The 24,043-nt window shown below is 54.2% G+C and overlaps 1 protein-coding gene across 3 annotated transcripts in view; it reads right to left on the reverse strand.

Moving 5' to 3' along the window:
* BRINP1 (BMP/retinoic acid inducible neural specific 1) overlaps positions 1–24,043 on the reverse strand; it is a 169,891-nt gene that overhangs the window by 120,014 nt on the left and 25,834 nt on the right. For 2 of the 3 annotated variants that reach the window (XM_038553236.1, XM_038553237.1), the window contains exon 2: positions 1,768–2,035. In XM_038553236.1, the coding sequence (XP_038409164.1) occupies positions 1,768–1,985 (218 nt within the window). In that variant the 5' untranslated portion in view covers positions 1,986–2,035. Of the gene's footprint in view, positions 1–1,767; positions 2,036–18,392; positions 18,538–24,043 lie in introns of all 3 variants that reach the window. The other variant, XM_038553235.1, reaches the window with a different exon arrangement.

The raw sequence follows: 24,043 nt of genomic DNA on the forward strand, positions 1-24,043 counted from the left end.
ATGAATGGATGCTTTTAGTTCTATCATATTCACGGGTGTTGGTTATGGATTTAGACTTCGTTTCCAGTCCAGGATCCATCATGTTTTGGCTCCATGACTTTGTTCACATCGGTCATCTTCTGGTCTTTGAAATGGGAATGTGAACCCCAGTCATCCACCTTCAAGGCGTCCTCAGGAGGCTCACATGGAACCGAAAGCCAACATGTCTACCCGAGACACTTCTGTTGTCTGACAAAACACCAACCGGATAACCCACCTGGCTCTCCACCACTTGTTCTATTCCCCTAAATCCTCTGTCCCAGCCCGTGTCCTTCCCGGGGCCAGGGATTTCAGATACCAATGCATTCTGTCAAGTAATCAGCGGGACCCCACGTTTGGTTCATGCGTGTCCACGAGGAGCAGTGGCTGTGGTTCCACCAAGAAATTATGCTGAGGATCTAACTTTGAAATTTAATAGAGAACTGTCGTCCTTGAGAATAGTTCTCCCGTGGACTGTCTTTTGAATCAATAACTATATTTTAAAATCCTGATATTCTTCTCTTTTGAAAGAAACACTCTTTATTTTTCATCCTTGTGCTCCTTCTCCCCTTTCTTGCACACCCCATATCCATGATCCCTTGCGCTCCTGCTTTCCGTCGGGCCCCAGGGCACCTTCCCCAGTAACGCTCTGAACACTGAGCACCCGTGAAGGCTCGTCTGGGAACTCTTTCACCACCTCAGCCACTATTCAGCGTAAAAATCACATCCCCGATCTATGAAGCCACAACATGTGCAAGGGGGACATGCCCACTTTCATAACAAACACACAGAAGACGTGCGACCTACTCGCATGCCGTCCCAGAAGCAGGTCAGCGTCCTCTGCCCCACCATGCTTCCCAGCTCTCCCATTCTCATTGGCCCAGGAGGGTTAGAATGTGCCCTTCTTCCTTGACCCTAAGACAAAGACTGCACCCCTCGAGGGCTTCTTGCATTCTCCAGCTCCTTTCAGTCCACAACATTTAATGTGTGCTCCCGACACACAGCAGAACAAAAATCACTCAAGGGATCCAGAAATGAATTTCTGTAAGTCATGCCCTCAACAGGTGTCTAGTTAAGTGAGAAAGAAACACAAAAATGCATTCTGAGTGCAGAGGGTTTAAAACTAAAGAGATAGAAGTGCAGAGAGCTGTGTAAGTCCTTTTTGGGCAAGTGGCACCCCAAGAGGGATACTCAGACCTGCTGGAGCAAAGGTTGCTCATCGAGTGTCTCTCCTTGCTCCAGATGTGAGAGGACGTTTGGGTAGGACACTGGAACCTTGACAGCACCTGCCAACAACACTACCTCTATCCGATGCAGCTGATGCAAAACCCTATGACTGTGGATGCAGACAAAACCCAGTTTGAACCTCGGCCCTATCATGTCCAGACTGTGACTCTAGGCAGATGACTCCCCCCAGCTGAGGATCGGTTACGTCGTGCGTAAAATGGAGAAAACAAACAGAATTACGCCCGGCGGTTATGACAAAGGCTTAAGTGAGACAGCACACCCAGCGCGGTAGGCACCGTCCGGGCCTGGCACCGAGTCGCCATTTGGGACACGTGAGCGATTCCCTCTTGCCCTCGTCCTCGCCAATGTCTTGTGCAAGGTGCACACACCAGGTGCAATGGCGAGGGGGCGATCCCCCGGCCCACGTGTGCGTCCACACCGCGAGGCCCACACCCTTCACCCCCGACCCCAGGAGCGCTCCCTGAAAGAACGACGCGGACGTAAGCTGAACCCGGATCTTACCTGTATATCTTATATCTGGTTGTAAATCCTTGACGGTGTCTTTCCACAAAGGACAGGTAGCTCCTGGAGTGGTGGAAAGGCCCCCTGTCTGAAATAAGCCAATCAAACTCCTTGGAGACATGTTGGTCCGTCCCAGCTGGTTCCTGGAGGGAGGGCTGCACGGAGATACGGCCCCATACGAACAGGAAGTAGAGGAGCTCAACAAACCTCCAGTTCATGCTTTTCTGCCTGCCTTTTTCCTCTCATTCTTGCTCCATTCTGTGGAGTCCTGAGGAGAAAGAAGGAGAGAGAGAGAGGGGGGGGGGGGGAAGGAAGGATGAAATAAAGGGGGGAGATAGGAAAGAAAGAGAGGGAGAAAAAAAGAAACAAAATAAAAAGAAGAGAAAGAAAAAAATGCCATTAACATGTCTTCCTATGTCTCATCAGTCACGTGCATTAGGCTTTACAGGAACCCGGGTCATTTCTAACTCAGAGCTTGGCACCTCTGAGGCCCCCGGGGGTGCAGGGGTTGAGGGTCTGCCTTAGGCCCAGGCCGTGACCCCGGGGTCCCGGGATCGAGTCCCGCATCAGGGTCCCCGCAGGGAGCCTGCTTCTCCCTCTGCCTGGGTCTCGGCGTCTCTCTGTGGGGCGGGGGAGGGAGAGACAGAGCATGGCACGTGGGGAGACTGTGCTGTTCACGTGTCGCGTGCGCAAGCCAGACGCCTAGCCTCGGAAGCAGGCGGAACAGAGGATGGGCCTCGATGCCTCTGCCCTAGCACCTGTCACATCGGAGGGACGCAAGGCGAGCGAGATGAGCGAGGGCAGAACCGGGTCCCGGAGCGGCCAGGCAGGGCTGTGGGGACGGGAGCACCTGTGACCAGAGGACTCGCCGTGGAGCATCCAAGCCTCAGGTCACAGGTGCTCGGCAGGGAGGGGAGAGGGAAGGCTGAGGGATGGGGGCCATGCAGGAGGCCACCCCGAGGTCCCAGGGGAGCCACAGCACAGCGACACCCGCGTCGCGAGGGGCGCGGCCCAGAGGTCAGTTGCAAGCGGGCAGCTTCCAGAAGCGGAAGGTGCGTATCCGCGTGCGCGTGTGCAAGGGGTGAGCCCTCAGCCCCTGGCCCCACGAGGAGTCCGCCCCCGAACCATCTAAGCCAGCGCCTCCGCGTGGCAGCACGTGGCTCCCCCGGGGACATCTCCAGCGTCACCGTGCGGAGGACGCCGCTGGCTTGTGGTGCGCGGCCCGGGGAGGCGGCCTAAACCACCATGCGACGCCCAGGACAGCCCTGAGACACGGGACGCCGGGCCCAAGGTCACCCGTGCAGAAGGGAACCTTGGCTGACCCAGGCGCCTTGTCCAGCGCACGGCTGGGCAGCGGGCACGTGGCCGCCCGTGAGCCTCCTCCGTCCCCGGGGCCGCAACACAGTCTACACTCCAGCAGGTGAGGTGAGCGCTCCGTGGAGGAAGCCTGACCTCCCTGTGGACCTAGGAGCCCGCCGTCACCCACAGAACTAGAGGCGCCTCCCACTGACACGGACACTTGGCTGAGCAAGACCAAGGGCCGCTCTGGGTGCTCCCTCAGTGTCTACGGGCAGACACTGGGACCAGGAAGACCCCGGCCGCCCCAGGGCCCCGGGGACAGGAGGGGCTCGTGGCTGGCATCCCCGGGGCATCTACTGCGCGTTTGGGTTGAAAACATCCTTTGGCAGTGGCCAGGCACCCGGTACACGCGAGATGCTGATCAAGTTTCCCACGAGGTGCAGACAGCTCCCCACTTCCCGGGGGGCGCCGGGGGCCCCGAGACCCAGAGTGACCCCCAGCTCACCCCTCTAACCCTCCTCTATCCTTTCACAGCCTCAGCCCACCCCGCAACCTCGCCCTGAGCCGGGGAAATGGGGTCCTGCCCTCCAGAGTCAATGCCTGGGAGGGTCGCACCCGTGCAAGAGGGTTCTAATATGGACCGCGCGTCACCAGAGCTGCAACAGCAAAGGACACACGTCCCGCGGAGCCGGGGAGGCCGGAGGTCGTCTTCACCACCGAGGCCCGGACAGATCCTGTAGGAGAGGGGCCACCTGCAGGCTCTTCCCGAGCAGCGGGCCCCGGAGCCACTTTGCACTGGGCTGGGCGGCAGCTCCGGGTGTGACGGTGAGGAGCACTCGGGGGCAGTCACGGCAGGGACATGCGGTGGGGGGTGGCTGCTGCCTTAACGCGCTCGGGGCCGGAAGGGGCCAGGAAGGGACCAGGAAGGTGTCCTGCCCCCGCGTGGTTTCGGAGAAGCGGGGGAAGGAGCGAGCGCACAGGTGCCTCGGGGGTAGGAAACGTCGTGGAAGGAGGGGCCGAGGGCCAAGGGCCACCCGTGCAGGTGGGCGGTTCAGGTGAGGCAGGTCCAGGAGGGAAACCGGGTCAGGAGCGCACGGACTGAGTGCCGCCAACTGCAGGCCGCTCTACACGCACGACCTCGCGGCTACGTGGCGACGGGGCCCGGTCCCGCCCTGCACACGGGGGCGGGTCGGACCCTGAGCTTTAGAAAAGGTAAGTAAAGGGCCCAAGGCCACGCTGTCCCGTGGGGAACCGCTGGCCCGAGCGGCTCTCCGTGGAGCCCTGCAAATGCACAGGCGAGCGCGCACTGAGACGGCCGGAGTGTAGATACAGCACGTGCCCGCTGGGCGTCGAGACTCAGTAGGGCTAAAAGCTGCAAAATATCTCACTAATGTTTGTATCGGTGACATGTTGAAATATTACTGTTTGGGCTGTACTGGGCTAAATAAGACATGGCACTAAAATTTCACCTGTTTCTTCCAAATCGTTTGAACGTAGCTGCTCAAACTTTAAAATTACACACGTGGGGGTCCCCGGGTGGCCCAGTCGGTTGAGCGTCTGCCTTCGGCTCAGCTCGTGCTGTCGGGGTCCTGGGTCGAGCCCCCTGTCGGGCTCCCTGCTCAGCAGGCCGCCTGCTTCTCCCTCTCCCCCTGCCCCGCCCCGCCGCTCATGCTCTCTCTCTCTCTCTCTCTCAAATAAATAAAGTCTTTTTTAAAAAAATAAATAAAATTAGACACATGGGTGGTGTCGTACTTTCACTGGGCAGCGCGGAGCTAGAATGAGGAGCCTTTTCTGCTCCGTGACACTGCCCGGGGAAGGTCACTCGTCAACCCCCACATTTTTATCAACATTCAGAGAATCCAATTCACTCTGTCCTGCAACCGTTGGGTTGAGCCACCGTGCACTTGCCTCCTCTGCCAAAAGCAATAAACAAAGAGACGATGAATGCATTATAAATGAAAACTGCCAAGCTCAAGGCCACACCCCCGTCCTCTATGCTAGAGAAGCCCTGCACACCTACCGCCACGCATCTGGGGACCGCTGTTCCCCAGCATTCATAAAGGGAACTTCCTGCCACCGGCATTTAGATCCTGTGAAAGAGAAGCTGCTTCTATTCCAAGCGCTGCCCTTGACCTCCGGTGACCTTGCGTGAGTCACAGGCCCGCGGCTGCGGTGCCCTGGTGGCCGTGGAGCTGCTGACGGGGGGCTGTGGCCTGGAGAGCACGTGGGCCCTTGCTGAACCGTGCTATATATAAGCCTGCAGTGTTATTAAGGGAATCGGGTTCATCCCACACGAGCACACTCTCTAACCGTTGCCGTTGTAAATTATTTACATCTGAGGAGCATATGCAGGACAGAGACAGAGGGTCTTCTAGCAGCAGGGTCACCAGGGTCTGGAGCCCTCTGCTTGGGTTGCTGGGCCAGAGGGTGCACAGGAGCACCCCACCAGCCCCCTCCTTGGGGCGCCTGCCTCCTAAGCCTGGGGCAAGCTGAGAACCTCATCCAAGCCTCAACTTCTACACCTGGATCTCCGCGATAGACTTCTCAGCAGAGAACCATCTACAAAGCTGGGTGACCATGAACACGGAATAATCCCCCCCCCCACCATGCCTCAGTGTCCCCGTCTGTAAAATGTAGGCAATATCAAGGAGGATCAGTATCTCTCTTAGGGATCAGGTAAGGGCTAAAGGAGATTTTATGTTTTTGTTTTTATTTTTTTAAGATTTTATTTATTCATTTGAGAAAGAGTGAGCAAGAGAGAAAGCACAAGTGAGGGGAGAGGCAGAGGGAGAGGGAGAAGCAGACTCCCTGCTGAACAGGGAGCCCCGCGTGGGGCTCGATCCCAGGACCATGACTGAAGACAGACGCTTAACCGACTGAGCCACCCTGAAGCCCTAAATGGGATTTTATTTTATTTTTATTAAAGATTTTATTTATTTATTCATGAGAGACACAGAGAGAGGCAGAGACACAGGCAGAGGAGAAGCAGGCTGCCTGCAGGGAGCCTGATGTGGGACTCGATCCCAGGACCCCAGGGTCACGCCCCGAGCCGAAGGCAGACGCTCAACTGTTGAGTCACCCAGGTGCCCCTAAATGGGATGTTAAATGCCACTATTTTGATCTCAGTTTCGCCAAAGCCCAAATGAAAGATGCTGTGTTCTACAGGGAGGTATATGCCCCACTCTACAGGGCTTAGCCCACATGACAGCAACAAGAGTCAGATGCCAGGCATCAGGAGCAGAGCCTAAGTGAGAAGCGGCTGCATGCTGAGAATGCACCTGCCCACCCCAAACAGGGGGACAGTCAGGTGGGAGCCCCACACCTCAGGCTTCAGCAAGATCACTCAGAGAACACGGTCAAGGCTCCCAGGAGCTTGGAGGGGATCTGGCTCACCGGTGTCTGAGTCACACCAGAGAAATCTTAAAAAAGAATTCTAAAGAGGGAAACCTAAAGAGGGATGGGCTGAAACCTGGTGGCATAGTAGGGGCTGCAATTTGAGAAGTGACAGCTTAGCTCACTCAAAAAAGGAATGTGTTCCCCAGGGATCAGAGGTGAGCCACATGCAAAAGAAAGCCAGGAGAGGTTGCCCCAGATCCCATCTGGAGAGAGAGGGGATCCCAGCAAAAGGAAACTAGAACGGCACTGCCACTTACCAAGGGTCTCCTGCTGGTCAGTGAGCAGCTGCAAAGAGATGCATTTTCCTTCATCAAAGGAGTCACAAGTAAGGGATCCCAGAGGAGAAAGGAAGCTCCAGATATTCCCCAAAATGTTATATGTTAAAAACATTAGCATTAAATCTGCCAAGCCCTCGGAGCACTGATGCTAAGTCTTCAAAAAAAGTACCTAGGCGAGGAAGACTTGCCCTCTCCATATCTGTCCATTCTTGACCAAACCCTGCATCCGAAGAAGACTTGAGCAAGTTTAGCAAGATGGAGGAGCCACAGCAAAACCATGAGCCATGGAAAGACAGGAGAGTCTGGGGGAGGAGTGATGTCTCCACCTTAAGTAAAATTTAATTTATTTGTTGTGATATACTGACCTAGACATGTTAAATACTGGACCGAAACTGTATATGATGGAAAGAGGTGGGGCACCTGGGTGGCTCAGAGGTTGAGAGTCTGCCTTTGGCTCAGGGTGTGACCCTGGGGTCCCGGGATCAAGTCCCACATCGGGCTCCCTACAGGGAGCCTGCTTCTCCCTCTGCCTATGTCTCTGCCTCTCTGTGTCTCATGAATGAATAAATAAAATCCTAAGAAAAAAAGAAAGAAAAGAAAGAAAAGAAAAGAAAAGAAAAGAAAAGAAGAAAAGAAAAGAAAAAAAGAAAAGAAAAGAAAAGAAAAGAAAAAAAAGAAAAGAAAAGAAAAGAAAAAAAGAAAAGAAAAGAAGAGGTGAACATAACTTGCCTTTACTTTCACCCAAATATCAGGGAAGACCTGATCCAAGGGTAAGTTTAAACAGTGGAAGAAAAGAATCAAGTTTTGTTTGTCTGTTTGTTTTTCCAGTTTTACTCTATGAACCCTGTTTGATCAAAGGAAAGATTTCATGCATTAAAACACTTCACTCAGTGCCCAGCTCCATGCGAAAGTCCAATGGAAGTCCAATTAGAATTTACTAATCAAAGGCGTGCCAAGCTAGAAAGAGTACTAGAACTTCGGGGGTGCGTGTTTATTACCTTTTTTCAATATTCAGCTCAAATATGAGACAGTCACAAGTCATCGATGGTACTGCAGTGAAGGGCAGGAGCCTGAGAGCCCTGAGAGGCTGGGCTTCATCTTTCTGCCACTTGCAGCGCATTGTGATGCCTTGGCATTTATCTGTGTCTAGTGATGTGGAGTATAAGATTACATTATCAGATTTGGGGCTCCAGGGCGGGCGTGGGGGTCAGTCTGTCGGGCGTCTACCTTTGGCTCAGGTGATGATCCCAGAGTGTCAGGATCGAGCCCCACAGGAGGCTCCCTGCTCAGCGAGGAGTCTGCTTCTCTTGCCCCTTACCCTGTTCATGTGCTCTCTCTCTCTCTCTCTCTCTCTCTCTCATCAACAAAATCTTCAAAATAAAATAAAGTAAAATAAAATTACATTATTAGATTTAACTCGACCAGCTCTCACAAAACGGTCAAGTGGCTTAAAAAGAAATTATGGATTTACCGTAACAATAATTCAAGCCAATGTGAACAAGAAAATGGTGGAAGACCGGCCATATTACACCGCCAAACCAAAACAACGAGGATCTAATCAGATTTGTCTGGAATTGGCCAAAATAACTCAAGATGATCAAGAGGACCAGTCGAACTATGCATTTATATTTACTATTATTAATATTGAGCCCTGTCTTAAGCAGACACCAGGCAGTGGAGAATCGCGATTTAACTAACGAAGAGAAGTAATTTACATACATACATTCATCGGGAAGGAGTTAGTCAACAATCGTACCTGGTATGTGTACACTTATAAAAGAATCTAGAAACCACTGGAACAAGTGTTCATTATAACTTGCATATTTTATATTATTATTTTCAACTGCGTCATCAACTTCTCTAGGAAATTCTGTAGGTGTCTTGAACTCGGAGTACCCCAGACTACAGCCATCATCACTCTCTCAAACTTCCCTTCTCATCTTAATCCCGATTCACCTGAACCACACAATCTCCCAAATCGCTCCTGTGAGAGGCCGAGACTTCTCCAAAACTCCACCCCCATCCACTTCAACCACACCCACCGCCAGCACCACCATCTCCACAGCCTGCTTATTTGTTTTCATATTCATCCATTTTGTGGACAACTCTGTCCTTCTCCTGTCTTCTCTGTGAGCTTCGGGGTGACCCTGCACATCGTCATCTTCTCTTTCTCCCTTGAACACCTGACCTTAGGAACATGTCTTTGTGACGCCCATTTCCTCTTGATATCTGTCATTCAAAACATGGCCCTCTGTCTCTTGGACTATAGCAATCATCTTCCGGCTGGTCTTCCTGCTTCATGTATCTCTGCCACCTCCAACCTAAGCACTGCTGTGGGTGCCAGAAGGATGTTTCCAAATGCAGATAGGACCATGACATTCCCCTCATTAAGCAGCTCAATAGTTCCCTATTGATCGCCTTACCTCAGTCTTGCATTTACCAATGCTTATGAGCTGTATCTTTTATACACTCACCGTTTCCTGCTTCTCCTTTTTCACATCCCACCCTCAATCTATCCAGTACTCTAGATTCTCTCCCCAACTGCAATGACCCAACACACTACAAACTTTCATTCCTCACTACCACTTCTCACGCTATTCCCTCTTCTTGCGATGCCCAGCAAGAATTTTGCAATAGGCTATTCATGCTTCACGGTGCATTTTAAGTGAATCCGTAAGGTGGGTTAAAGACCACCGTGCCCCTACTCTATGCTCGATACAATGCCAGACTCTTTCTTGTGCCCCATCACATTCCACTCATTTAACAATCCTACAAAATAGACAGCATTAGTTTTCCTTTGTAGATGATAAAACTGAGACTCTTTGAAAAGAACTGGTTAGAGCACCTCGGGGGGCTCATGGATTGAGCGTCTGCCTTCAGCTCAGGGCGTGACCCTGGGGTCTTGGGATCGAGTCCCACATTGGGCTCCCCCCAGGGAGCCTACTTCTCCCTCTGCCTGTCTCTGCCTCTCTCTGTGTCTTTCATGAATAAATAAATAAAATCTTAAAAAAAAAAAGAACTGGTTATTTTTCCAATGTCACATTTTTTTAAATGACAGAATTAAACTTCAACCCAAGCCAAATTAAACTAAGTTCTATGACTCAGTGCTTGAACACACCAAAGTAAGAAACTACACCATCCTCGAGTTGTAGTTTCCTTGTTTTGACAATCATGAACAACCACAAATTAACTGTGAAGATGTTAATGAAGATAATGGCTGATAAGTTAAATTGAAGTGTGAAACTTCTAGAAATGGTAAATCTAGGGAAGGCCATGGCAATCTGAAAGAAAGCTGAAATATGTGGACTAATTATTTGTGAGACTTTCGAAAGGATCCGAAAGACTATTTTTTGTTTGTAATTAACAATATAAGTATGTATAGTACCCTTCCTTCATAAATATCTCATTTGGAGCCACATTTAGGAATCCGAAGATCTAAATGCAGGGAAACTGCCTTTTAAGCATTCTCTCAAAATTATCAGCAGTCTCCACAGGAGATCTTTCAAAAGGGAAAGCGAAATGAACATTTTTAGAATGTCTTTTCTGGGCCAGTTTGGTAAAATTCAATAAATATTTGTTGAGTGTCCCTACTATTTTAATTAGCTCTCCTAGTCCGGAGTAGGAGATGGACAAAGAAACAGGTATTGAATATAATGCAACAGGGCAAAGACGGGGCCTACCCAGCGTTCTGTGGAGCATGGAGCCCCCAGGGAGGGTGTCCAAGGAATGCTCCCTGGAGATGACATCCAGGTGAGGCCGCAGGAGACGAAGAAGCACTGTGAGGTGACAAATGTGGGCTCGATATTTCAGGCCAGGAGAGAAACACGTGAAAGGAATGAAGGCGTGTGGTGTGAATGTAAGATCTAAAACATTTCAAAGCTACTGCAGTGGGAATTTGGAAGGAGGGAGTGGCATCAAAAGAAGCAAAGGAGCTAAATGGGGTCACGCGCTTTATAACCACAGCTTTACTCATGACTGGTCGTTTCTTAAAGACATAGATTCCTCCCCCTTTCCCCAGTGTATACCCGGGATCTGGATCCAATCGTAGGGTAGGCACTAAATCAGCATTCATTCAATGAATGAACCCAACAAATCAAGATGTGGGATTAGACCTATGGGACCACGGGGAACCACTGAAGGCTTTTGAATGGAGGGGTTCTATGTTAGAGTTTCATTTTAGATGGATTACCCCAAATGTAGGGGCAATAAGTGCATTTCAGAAGGGACACGGGTAAAATTACGGAGGCCATCAGAGTAGCCCAGGCTAGATGTGGTCTGAAAAAGCTATTTCATATTTGACTGACAGAAAGCCTAAAAACAATGGAGGGGCAAAATTAGCAAGAGTTGGCGACTGTCTGGCTGGGTTGGGGGTGCGGGGAGTGAGGAAGAAAGATGTTTGTGGTGACTCCTAACTTTTCTCTGATGATGAGACTGATGGCAATGTCACGTGTGATAACAAACGACCATGAGAATCGAACGTCCATTAATGGGACAAGTTCCCCCTTGAACCTGTTGAGTTTGAGGTGTCCGTCGAACACTCGAGTCAAAATTTTCAGTGGGCTCTAGAGTCCTCGAGTCCAAATCAACAGAGGGGCCGGGCTAGGAGTAGAATATCGTAGATCAATACGAACTAGGAGTGCTTAGAGCTCCGGAAGCGGGTGAGAAGTCCTAGGAACGCCTGTGAGAGTGGTGGGAAACGCAGTGCAATGATCATATTTAGGCAGAATGAAGAAAGAACCCCATGAAGTAGAATGAGAGGGTTTTGTAAGAGGAGGAGAACGACAATCATGGGAGAACATTGTCAACAAAGCTAAACGAGCGGACATGTGTAAGAAAAGGGTCTCCTTGGGATCGAGTCTCACATCGGGCTCCCTGTAGGGAGCCTGCTCCTCCCTCTGCCTGTGTCTCTGCCTCTCTCTCTGTGTGTCTCATGAATAAATAAATAAAAAATCCTAAAAAAAAAAAAAAAGAAAGAAAAGGGTCTCCAATTTCAAAAAGCTACAGAGTGAGCGGTCCAATGCGATAAGGACTCAAAAGGCCCACTGGGATTAAGAATATAGAGGTGGTGACAGCTTCCGGTGCTTCGATGGGAACTGAGTGTTCATTGAAAGAGATTAAGGTGGGACATGAATGGGACATGAATTCAGAGGCACAGAGCATAGAGTACTTGGCAAAGAAAGAAAGATCAAAAAATCATTAGCCAAGGCTCCTTCTCTCTCCACCACAGAGGGAAGTGAACAGTCAATGGAGGACTTTGTTTTTCCTTCATAGGATGAGGATATTTATAAACTCAGGGGACAGATATAGAATTAAAGGGAAAGAAAAAAAGAAAAATAGGAGAGAGAAAAGAAATTAGTACTGATTGAAAGAACAGCATGGGGTTCTGGCTCTCCGATAGGATGCCAGACTCTGTACCAGCCACGGGGGGATCAAAGGAGAATAAGGAAATGTCCACGGCGTTAGGGAGCCATCGAGCCGGTGGGAGAGACTAATCTGCGATCCCTCAAATTGCAAAACGATGGATGGAGTTCAATCAGGCCTCTGATGAATGAAAAATGATTCAAACAGAAGGCTTCATGGGTGCTGAGACCTTACGGGGGCTCTGAGGGTCCGGCGGCGGCGGTCCAGCCGAAGGGTGGAGGACAAGGCTTTTCGGATAATAGGACCAGTGGGAGCAGAGGGCGTGCAGTCATGCAAACCCACCTACTTGTGCAAATCACTAAACTGGGTGCCCTCGGGGAGGCAGAGACATTCAAGTAAGAAAAGGTTGTTGGCCCTACAGCGGCCTACGGAAGATTCCAGGGTTAGAAAGGAAAGCCAAGGATGGGAACTGGCGTTAGGCGGATGCTCAAAATATAATTGTTCAATAAATAAACAGTGCTCTGCTGAGTTAATGGCTCTGACTCCCTCCCTGTGGCTCATCTATTCTTAATATTCAGTCGAGCAAATAAATAAAACACTGAAGTTTCCATCTGAACCTAAACTTCAACATTTACTCCTCAAAAGCTCTGACCTTTGATGTCGCCATCAGGTCACTAACGCCAAGCTGGAAGGTGCCTGGTGGATCCAAGGGGACGGAGGCTCGTGTGGCTCCGCCAGTTCCCGCGTCGGCTTCACGCCTCCCCGGGGCGCCTTGTAAATGAGGAGCCCAGGGATCGTTTTGGGTATGACCAGGCCCCGCTGGCCCGTGACAGTCACGGACCCCAAGGGGGAAGTCCGGGGACACGCGGCCGATGGCCAAAGTAGGGCTGGGCCACCACGGATTTTAAACACGCGGTGGCCTTGGAGCCCGTGGGCGTCGCGTCTCACTGGCCTCCCTTGGGCCCTGCCTGCCGCCCGGGGTGGCCCCCAACCTCTCGGTGGCACGGGTCCAAGTCAGCGGGTTAGGCCGGGTTAGGCGAGCAAGACACACAGTTCACTTCGTGCTCACAACGGGCGTCTGAGGACGGGGCGATTACTCCGCCCACGTCACGGGGAGAAACAGGCCAGCAGGGCTCAGCAGCGCAGGGCTTGGCCACGGCCTTGCAGCCAGGGGGCTTTTGCCTCGTTTCGTTCCTGACCTTCATCGGGGGGAGCGTGGTTTCCGACCCTGGCCGTTCGCGGGGCCCCATCCGGGGACAGTGATTGTGCAACACGCACGTGCACCTTGACCTGGTCCAGGTCAGTACTCTGCGTGGGGCCCACGCCCTGGCTGGATGGCGATGCGGGGCCTGCGGGGTGTCGGTCGCCTCCTGCACCGGGAGCTCCCCCCCCTCCGCGGGCCGCCGCCCTGCAGGCCTCCAGGCACCGCACCTCGCCCTGAAGGGCTCCCGCAGCCCGGCTGGCTGGTCCCAGAGGGTGTCGCCAGGCCTCGGGCATGGCCTCCCCTGGGCGCTGCTGGGCTTGGGCGCGCTGGGTTCCATCCCCAGCCACCAGCTCGGAGTCCTGGCCTCGTTACGACTGTCGTGAACACAATTTATGGACACTTCGTGGGTGGGGGGAGCCGTGTCCAGAGCTTTACAAACACTGGGGCGCCCGGGGGCTCAGGGGCCCAGCGACTGCCTTCGGCCCAGGGCGTGACCCCGGGATCCTGGGGTCGAGTCCTGCATCGGGCTCCCCGCAGGGACCCTGCTTCTCCCTCTGCCTGGGTCTCTGCCTCTCTCTGGGTCTCTCATGAATAAATAAATAACATCTTTAAAAAAAAAGAACTCTCCGAGCGAGCATTACTGCAGTTGACCTGCACCCCACTGATGGGAGGGTGTGGTGACGGGGCCCCCTTCCCCTCCCCTCCCCAGAACCGGGAGCTTTCTCCTGAGGACGTGGGGTCTGTCCCCGTTCCTAGACTCGTCCTCGGAATCCCCTCCGGCCACCAGCACGAGCCAGAGTGGGTGGCGCACCAGCCCCGAGCCTCTGTCTGCACGACCCTGAGCACCTCGGCTTCACCGCCTGTGCCTCTGCTGTCCCCACCCGAAGGACGTGACTGTGTTTCAGGGAAACTGCTGGAGGAGAGACGGTGCGGCCTGCAGAGCCCAGCCCATGGCGGGAGCGCGCACAGGAATGCGCTGTGATGCGTGCGGGCGCCCAGGCCGCGGACACGCCGGGGACGCCACCTTCCCATGTCCTGCAGAAGGACACTGGGGCTCGGCGCGCCGGGGTGGCTCTGTCAGGTATGCGTCCGGCTCCTGCTCGGCTCATGATCTCAGGGTCCTGGGATAGAGCCCCGCCCCGGGCTCCTGCTCCGTGTGAAGTCCGCTCGAGATTCTCTTTTCTTTCCCTCCCATGCTCCTTTCTCTCTCTCTCTCTCTCTCTCTCTGTCTTTGAAATAAATATATAAAATCTTAAAAAAAAAAAAGGATCCTGAGGGTCAGGGAGGCTGACCTTTCATTTGTGACCTTTCATTTGTTGAAAGTCACATTAAGGATAGTAAGAGTGACACCTGGTACTTGATCCCGGCACGTCCAGGCTCCTCACCAGCACACTGCCCGGTCAGCCACTGGGCTGGGGAAGTGCCCCCCCCCCCGCCCCCGCAGCCCCCGTTAGTTACCGCCCCGGAAACGCCAGCTGCCTGCAAGCTAGTGGGGGGACTTCTGAGACCTGAGCAGTCTCTGCTCCTAAAATGCACCTTCCCCTCCAGACTTCATCAGAAATTCTGCGAGTGAAATCCCATGATCTGTGGGCTTAAAGCAGTCCTAGAGGACGTCACCGCGTTATATGGGTGATCAGCCCAGGTGGGGAGCAGGGCAGGAGGGCTGGTCCTGAAAGATGGGGCGCCAAGTCCTCACAGGGGTTCTCTCCTCCTCATAGGCCGGGCAAGTGCAGAGTAACCTAATCCATCTCTGCATAAGAAAGGAGGCTCCCAGGTTTTAAGCCAGAAAGGAACAAGGTGTTTCATTGGGAGCTTGAGGAAAGAAAAAAAAAAAAGAAAAAAAAGAAAACCTGCATCTTTTGGATGAAAGGACCCTTAATCTTCAAAACACAAACCGGTTTTCCATACCAAAGCTCCTTCAAACCTAGGAAGTCTGCTGAGGCCTCAAGTCAGGCAAACAGCTTGTGTTTTGCAGATTAAGGAGCCTTTGACCCAAAGGATCCATTTTTGTGGGAATCTAAAGGCAGGGTCTGGTCTATTTCTAGCTGCTGCGCTCCGGGGACGGGGAGGCTTTAAATGCGCTTGGAGAAGGTGGCCGCTTCCCCGCAGGGACCGGGGCTGCGTGAGGGAGGCGGGAGGATGAATGACCAAATTCCTAAAGGACATCTCTGGCCCCAAAATACCAGACCTGCTTCCTTTGCCGGGATGCCCCAATATTCACTATAGGATCAACAGGACTTTGAAATACTGAGAGTTCTTGCAGGAGGGAGGAGGCCAAGGCAGCATCTCTACGGGGCTCCAGAACCTGGGGCCACACCAGGACATCCCATCCCCACAACAGCCTGTGTGGTCTGCAGGATGAGGAGACTGAGTCCTGGAGTCCTCGCTTCCTAGGCCAGGAAACGGACTCCCCGCGGGGCAGTGGGGAGGCCAAGATGATCCCAGTGGGGTCTCGGTCCAGGCTGTCTCCTAGATCTGGCCCAGCCCTAGGGCAGTCAGCGGAGAGAAAGCCTGAAGCAGCCTCATTTACGCGGTGGGAGACAGAGGCAAAGAGCAAACTTGGGGATCCTTGCAGCTCACAGCCCATTGGGAGGCCCCGAAACAGGCAGAGTGACCTTCCTCCGCCACCTGGAGGCTCATACTCTGCTCAGGGCAAAAGGCAACCTTAGCTTAACAGCACCCGACCCCGACCCCCAGGACCCTGTGAGTCTATTTAACGCGTAAAAAATCCCTTTGGAGACTTCCTTCGTCTCTACCTCCCTCCCCAAGCTCTAGGTCAGCGATCATCCCCCAGCGCGCGGCCACCGGTGAGCACCGGAAGGGGCTCACGACTCAGGTTTTATTACATGGTAATAAGTGACCTTTCCCAACGACAGCGAGGCCCGTCGAGGCCCTGGAAACCTTGCTTCCAAAACTCCTCGGAGCCTCACACTGTGACCCCCTCCCAACCTGCAGGTATATACTGGGCCCCTCCTCACGGCCCCCTGCAGCTCTTCCTGCCCTCGGGGCCTGTCCCCAGCTTTAATAAAACCATCTTTTTGCACCAAAGACGTCTCCAGAATTCTTTCTTGGCCATTGGTTCCAGACCCCAACAACCTCCCGCATCATATGGAGGGTAAATTCGAAGGTGCCACAAGGTTTCCCCGACACCGGACCAGCGGAGTCAGGAGGCCTCCGTTCTAGCCCCTTTCCTGCCACCACAGCAGAGGCAAGACACCGTCTCTGGAGCTCGGTCTCTGTATCTGTGGAATCAGGAAGTTTGGCGTATGTTTTCCTGGATTTCTTTCAGATTTAGTATTGTGTTGAGCTAGGGCTCTATAGTGGTTGAATAAAGAAGAAACAGAGAGAGAGAGAGAGAGAGAGGGAGGATGGAAGGAGGGGGGAGGAGGAGGAGGAGAAGAAGGAGGAGGAGAAGCAATGGGGTCAGAAGACTAAGGGTGAAGGAGGGAGGGAAAAGGAGAGGGAGGAAGAGAGGGAGGGAGGGAGGGAGGGAGACAGAAAGAGAGAAAATAGACCCAGCTCAATTTGGGCTTGCCTTAGATGAGGGGAAATTATGCCAGGCAAGAGGGACCGAGTCTAAGAAAGTGAATGGATTTGATTTGTCTAAGCCTTAGGAAAGCAAATATTACCGAGATGTTGGCTGACCGCCACCGACTTCCAAACAGAAAATGGCTTCCAGATATACTGTGGGTGCTCAGCAGGGTCTGTTAGAGTGAGTGATGGGGTGGCCGCGCTCCGCCGGAGAGACGGGAGAAAATTATAATGTTCTCCCGACGGAGACCAACAGAAAGAGCCAGCCCAAGAGGCAAAGAGAAGGCCCCAGCTGGGCCTCCCTTAAAAGGCTCAGATAATTTACACAAAACCCAGAAGGGCCTCGGGAAATGGTTACCCCCAGATGGGTCAAGCCAAGTCACACAACGTTGAACGCAAGGGGAGTCGGTCAAGTGCACAAGGCCCTGGTTTGGGCGTCAGGGGGCCCGGGCTGCAGGCCCCGCTCGGGGGCTGGTCCACCGTGTGAGCCGGGTCAAGGCTCATCCTACCCCCGGGCCTCAGTCTGTCCATGGAGGACGCAGTTGCGACTTTCAAATGGTCTCCAGGGCCCTTCTGACTCAGCCATTCGGTGATATACTGTGACCGAACGTCGGTGACCTTCACCCGTTGGACAGGTGCTTATGGGACACCCGGGACGATGGGGCAGGAGGTCACAACATCCACACACCTGCGGCTGGCTGTGTGTGAGGTGAGCAACACTCGCCCAAGGTGGGGAGTGACCCAACGGCGCCCTCTGCTCTGGTCCTCTATCTCCAAGAAGTTCAGGATCCTGACACTGCAGGGTTTGGGGTGCACCTTGTAAATGATGACTACAGGGAAGGCTCCCTTCAGCCCCACACAGTTCCATGAGGTCAGGAAGTTGTGCAGGTCTCACCTGAGCCTAGCAGCCCTGGGTGGGGGGGAAGGGGGGTAAGCTCTCATTAAGGGGAAACACGTGGGTAGAAGTCTACTGAGTTACACATCAACGTGTCTTACTGGCCTCAGGAATCTTGAGTCAGTTGAAAAGAAAACCCATCAGAAATGTCCTGCTGATACTCTGACCCCCGTTGGGTCCAATAAGCCTTAAAGAGACCAAATCCAGGGCTTCGCTTCGTGAAAAGGCAACCGAGGCTCGCCCAGGGTCCCACAGCTAGTTAATGGCAGAAGCCAAGAGCAAAGACCAGGTCTTGAGGCCTCCTCCCGCAGACTATTTTTACAACTCCGAGCATCCTCTCCTGTTCCTCGGAGCATTGATTTTTTTTCCGGGGTGGGGGTGGGGGGGTGCAAGGGGCATAAGGTTTGGTTTGGTTTTGTGTTGGCATCAGGACCATTTCCAGGGAAGCCAAGTTCCCACATGGAGCTCCTCATTATCGGGAGGGAGCACTGGTACCGAGGGGGACCCGGAGGCCTCCGGGAGCACCATGGAGGGGATGGAGGGTGGGAGCCGGTGCAGGGGCTGCGCGGGCGGGCGGGCGGGGAGCACAGGGAGCGGGAGCGCTGCAGTCAATGCAGGGCTGGAAACAAAGCAGTGGTATTGATTTGAAAAGGCAGCTCACTGAGGTCGCCGCTGCCAGCCTGGCTCTTCCTGGGCGGCTCTCCTCTCTCCTCTCTCCTGTCGGCCACCCTCAGAGGCTCAGAACCATCTACTCTGTATGCAGGGGGTGCCTCGCAGAGACTCGGGACCAGATGGGATGTGTTCACCTGACAGGATGAGAGAGAAGAGAGAAAGGGAGGGAGAATATGAGAATAGCAGAGGATGGATCCCCCTTCCCCTTCTCGGATGAATATAACAAAGTGAAGCAGGGGAAGAGTCTGGCGGGGAGGGGGGGGGCAGCTGCTTCTCTAGGACACAGGACTGTGGGGGAGGACGGAGGAGTGTGCAACCTCCCCACCCCCAGGGCTCTGTGTTGAAGCAAACGTTCCTGCTCCCGGACCAGCACCCTCATCCCACCCCTGCCAAAGCCTTGCAGGGAAATAGATGCTCAATAAATGTCTGATGAGCAAATACTCAGCCTCGCCTATTGATTTCATCACATTAGTCCTGAGGGACTTGTGTGAATCACCACTGCTTCGGGGGATGGGAACTCGAGAGTCCAGGCCTGGGAGCGAGTTTAAGAAGGGATTATGACGACGCAGACGGCTTCCCCGCGGGAGTGGGGTCCCCAGTCAGCCCGGTGACCTGACTTCTCAGGCCAGATCCTTCTACGACATCCCCTCATTTCCCAGCATCAGCAAACGGTCTCTCCCCCACCCCTGACCTGTGAAGGTCAAAGGCAACACATCCCACATCCCGGGGCCAGCATCCCTGGGTTTGTGACCTTGGACTTAAGGATCAAGTCCGAATATCTTAATTAAACTCCTAAGCCTCTCCCTTAACTAGGAGGTTCCCTAACCTTGTCTTTGTGTTCTTTCTCTCTTTTTTTTTTTTTTTAAGATTTTATTTATTTATTTGAGAGCACCCACGCAGAGGGAGAGGGAGAAGCAGGCTCCCCGCGGAGCAGGGAGCTCGATGAGGGGCTCGATCCCAGGACCCCGGGATCACGCCCTGAGCTGAGGGCAGATGCTCCACCCCTGAGCCACCCAGGGGTCCCCATTTTCTCTGTTTTTCCCCCACCTCAGCCTTGTCTCCTCCAGGAGCCTTTCCTACCGCATCACCCTGTTCTCAAATCCTGTAGCTTGGACGGGATGTCACTGTTCTTTGTCCTTTAGAACACATGCCGCCGTCCCACAGCTCCTAAATAGCACCCCGCAGTGGGAAGTGTTTGAACCCAGGAGGCCTGGGTTCCAATCCTGACTATCCACCCCGCCCCTTACTATGTGCCCTTGGCAAGGTGACTCCTCTTTCTGAGACTCAATTTCTACCACTTTTGAGACAAGGACATGTGGCCTTGCTAAGGGAAGAGTGTCGGGGCGCAGGTGCAGCTCTCCGGGGCGATCACGCCAACCGTGAGGCTCTGATTCGTTGCTGGCGTTCAGGTTCTGGTCTGGTCTCGCCTCTGCAGTGGAACCTGCTTGTCCTGGACCTCAGCTAAGCTTCGGTCATTTACGATGGGCCAGGGACTGGCTAAATGCCTTCCCTGTACTTGCAGGCCTCCGTCTCCCTGAGCTCCTAGCCCCATCCGGGAAAACAACACCCACCAGGGCCGCTGTCCCCTCGTGGCCGCTCCCTGGCCATGGCCCTTTGGTTTTGCTGTTGCTTCCAGTTTCTGGAGTTCAGTGGCCACTTCAGAAATGGGAAAGAGTGGACTAGAAGGTTGCTTCCAGCTCAGAATAGGAGGAAGGAGGGAAGGAAGGAAGGAAGGAAGGAAGGAAGGAAGGAAGGAAGGAAGGAAGGAAGGAAAAGAGGAAGGAAGGAAGGGAGGAAGGAAGGAAGGAAGGAAGGAAGGAAGGAAGGAAGGAAGGAAGGAAGGAAGGAAGGAAAAGAGGAAGGAAGGGAGGAAGGAAGGAAGGAAGGGAGGAAGGAAGGAAGGAAGGAAGGAAGGAAGGAAGGAAGGAAGGAAGGAAAAGAGGAAGGAAGGGAGGAAGGGAGGAAGGGAGGAAGGAAGGAAGGAAGGAAAAGAGGAAGGAAGGGAGGAAGGTAGGAAGGAAGGAAAAGAGGAAGGAAGGGAGGAAGGGAGGAAGGAAGAAAAAGAAGGAAGGGAGGAAGGGAGGAAGGAAGGAAGGAAGGAAGGGAGGGAGGGAGGAAGGGAGGAAGGGAGGGAGGGAGGGAGGGAGGAAGGGAGGGAGGGAGGGAGGGAGGAAGGAAGGAAGGAAGGAAGGAAGGAAGGAAGGAAAAGAGGAAGGAAGGGAGGAAGGGAGGAAGGAAGGAAGGAAGGAAGGGAGGGAGGAAGGGAGGGAGGAAGGGAGGAAGGGAGGGAGGAAGGAAAAGAGGAGGGGAGGGAGGGAGAAGGAAGAGGGGGAAAGGAGGGGAAGGAGGGAAGGAGAGAGGAAAGAGGAAGGACAGACACGAGGGGAGTGAGGGAGGAAGGAAAAGGAAGGGAGGAGGGAAGGAAGAAGAAATTAGGGAGGAAGGAAGAAGGGGGTGGGGCATAAAGAAAACAAGCTTCTCTTCCCAGGGGGACAGTGGGTCCCACTCATCTTGTTTTCCTCCAGACCAGGAACAGAAAACTTTTCTTTAAAAGTCCGGGGAGTACATATTTTCGGTTTTACGGGCCTTACTGACCACGTTCCGAGCCCCCAGTGCTGCCGCCGCAGGGGAAGCAACCAGACGGTAAGGAATGGGCAGGGCTGTGGGGCAAGACAACTTTAGTGGCAAAGCAGGTGCGGGGCGGGCCTGGCCCCCCTCGGACGTCCCTGCGCCCCCCTGCTCCCCGGCTTGGGGCCCCCCCAGGAGCACCTTCAGGGTTTCCTCCCAGAAGACGCCCCGGGAGCCGGCCTCCCGCTCCGGATGCGGCCCTAAGGGGGTTTCGTTTATTTATTTAGAATCCGTGCCCCACCTGCCCCCAGACACAGCTAAAGTGATATTACAAAGTTAAATAAGATATAAATCAGGACAATTAAAAATAAAAATGGAACAAAGGATGGTTAAAACTGAGCGAAGGAGAGGCTACCGGCACCTGGGAAGAGCTAATTGATCTGGATTTAGTTCTGAGGTGCCTGGCAGCTGAAGTAAAGTGAAGTTAATTGGCCCCCAAGGGGCTCAAATCCCCGAGTAGGGTCTCATTAGCATCAACCATCTACCAGGGAACAAAGAGAGGCTGGCGGAGAGGGGGGACCCGCACCCTGGCCGGGGTGTAGGGCCAGGAGCCCCCGTCCCCGTCCCCTAGGCCCCCGCTCCCAGGCCAGGCCCAGAAAGGACACCCAGGTCGGGGGCGGCCGCTCGCCCAGAGGGACAGGCTCCGAGACCCACTGACACCGGCTGCGTGGCACTTGCCGTCGCGCCAAGGAAACCCCAGCCCTTGCTGACCTCCCTGAAGGGCAGGTGCAGCGGGAAGCGAGCCTGGGGCCGGGAATCCCCAGCGCCCATGGGGGCTAAAGGCCAGCCCGGCCCTTTCCCTTCTGTCCTCAGAGACGAGACAGACAGGCAGGTGAGAACCCGGGGGGAGGGCCCGGAGCGGAGGAAGCCAACGCATCAAGGCCTAAGGACACGAGTTCAAAGGTCCTTAAAAGGTCCGCATGGGAGGACGCGCATGGGGTGCTCAACAGGCGCCAGCGCCGCCTCCCTTCTAGATGTTTCAAGGCAGGGACCACACACAGTCCCTTTCTGCCTCCTTCTTGGGTACCTCAGCCGGGGTTCCCGCCCTCCGTCCGTCATCCTGTTGGGTCTGCTGCTCCCAAGTATTGGGAGGGTCCCCTGCAAGATTCTTAGGATTAGATGCAAGGGCTGGGAAGATGCTACAGACCCTCCAGGCAAGCATTTCAGGAAGCCAGGGCTGTCAATGGGCCGGGGGAGGGACACGGCTGTAAGCGGGTACCCGGATTTCCATAAAGTCACTTTTTCCATAAAGTCACTTTAATTCATATAATGGGGGGGGGAAGCTCCCCTTTCAACTGTCTCCGATCTTGATTAAGTTAAGGGGTGAAAGCCTCATTTTACTGCTCCTTTGTATTAGCGTCTCTGTAGCATCCCACAATATGCCTTCTGACACAAAGTGGGCAGCCCCAAAGATTAGAGACGCTGGCAGGAAAGAATCCAGTGAGAATGTATAGGCCAGACGGAAACTAGGAGGTCCTCGCACCCGGGGGCGGGGGGGTATTTTGTTTTTAAAAATTTTATTGATTTATTTGAGAGAGAGAGAGAGAGAGACTGAGCCGCGGAAGAGGGGCAGAGGGAGGGAGAGAGGGGGAGAGAGAAGCAGCCTCGCCCTGAGCAGGGAGCCCGAGGCAGGACTCGATCCCAGGACCAGGAGGTCAGGACCCGAGCTGAAGGTAGACCCTCTACCAACTGAGCCACGCAGGTGCCCTGCACTGTTTTCGCTTTCATTGCATTATTTAGTGCAAATAAGGCTTTCTGAGAAGGATTTTCTGGCTGTGCTCTGAGAGTCCCTATATAACCGTATGCATTTCTGTAGGAAGCCCAGTAATTTAAGGAAAGCCAGGAAGTGGCCTAGATGGAAGAAGAGAACTTGTGAGGCAAGCGGGTACCTGAAAGGCCGCATTTCAGGACTATTGATCTAAGCCGATGCCTTTGTTTCAGGGACAGAGCAACACAGACAACACCAAGGCCAAGGGCCTGCACCAGGTCTCCTGTAAGAAGCGGGGGTCCCGGCCAGATGGGTCTCACTCTGCACCCCCAGCTGCAGCTCCCCCACTGACCCGGGCGACACCGTCTCCCTTGCCTACGCGTCCACCTGCGTGTCCACACACGGGGGCTCTGCGGCGTCTGCACGCGGCCTGCAGCTGGACCCAGAGTTCCCATCCTCAGCCCCCGAGACACGTCCACGCGGGAGACCCACAGGCTCCCCTCTGTGACACACGACCCCCGTGGTCTGTGAACAAATTTAACCCCAGTGCGCCTGCCGGGGCCCGAGATGGCCTCCGTCCCGATTCCCAGGCCGCGGCTCCTCCGAGGGCACCGCCCGCACCGCCCTCGGCCCGGGCTGGAAAATCTGCACCCAGAGACGGGCAAGCAGCCTCCGCCCAAGGTTCTGGAAGGAGACTTCTTCCGCTCAAATCCTGGGTGCTCCACTAACTCTGTGACCTTGGCCAGCCGCTTGATTTCTCCTTGCCTCAGTTTACCTATCTGTACAGGAAAAATTAGCAGAACACCCGAGGCTGTCGCCTGGATCAGACCAATCAGGGCCCCGCAGCAGCGGGCAGGGTGCTGGGAGCAAGGCCGTGCGCACTGAATGCTCCCCAGGAGCCGTAGGGCGCGGGCTCCCACCGAGCGTCCCCAGGCCACTGGCACGACCTACGTGTGGGCTGTGGCGCTGTGACCCGGTCGAGAGGCACCAGGTGCGACGGGAGAGGGCCCCGCAGCCGTCCAGAGCGCAGGTGCACAGAGATGGCCGCGCCGCCCCCGGGGAACGAGATATGGAGTCAGCCAAGGGTGAATTCTAGAAGAACATCCGATTAAAAACACATCAGTAGGACAAAGCTGGCTACACGGTCGCGTTCTTCACGACAACAGCCCTGAACTTAACAACTGCTGCGCTCCCTGCCGGGACCGCGCAGCCTGCCCGCCTGCGAGCGTTTCCCACACCGGCTGCATTTACATGGACCTGCGCGGCTGTGGCTCTTCCCAGGCCTTTCCTCCTCCTGCACGGCT

Source organism: Canis lupus, chromosome 11, assembly GCF_011100685.1.
Source record: "Canis lupus familiaris isolate Mischka breed German Shepherd chromosome 11, alternate assembly UU_Cfam_GSD_1.0, whole genome shotgun sequence".
In the NCBI taxonomy this organism is placed as follows: Eukaryota; Metazoa; Chordata; class Mammalia; order Carnivora; family Canidae; genus Canis; species Canis lupus.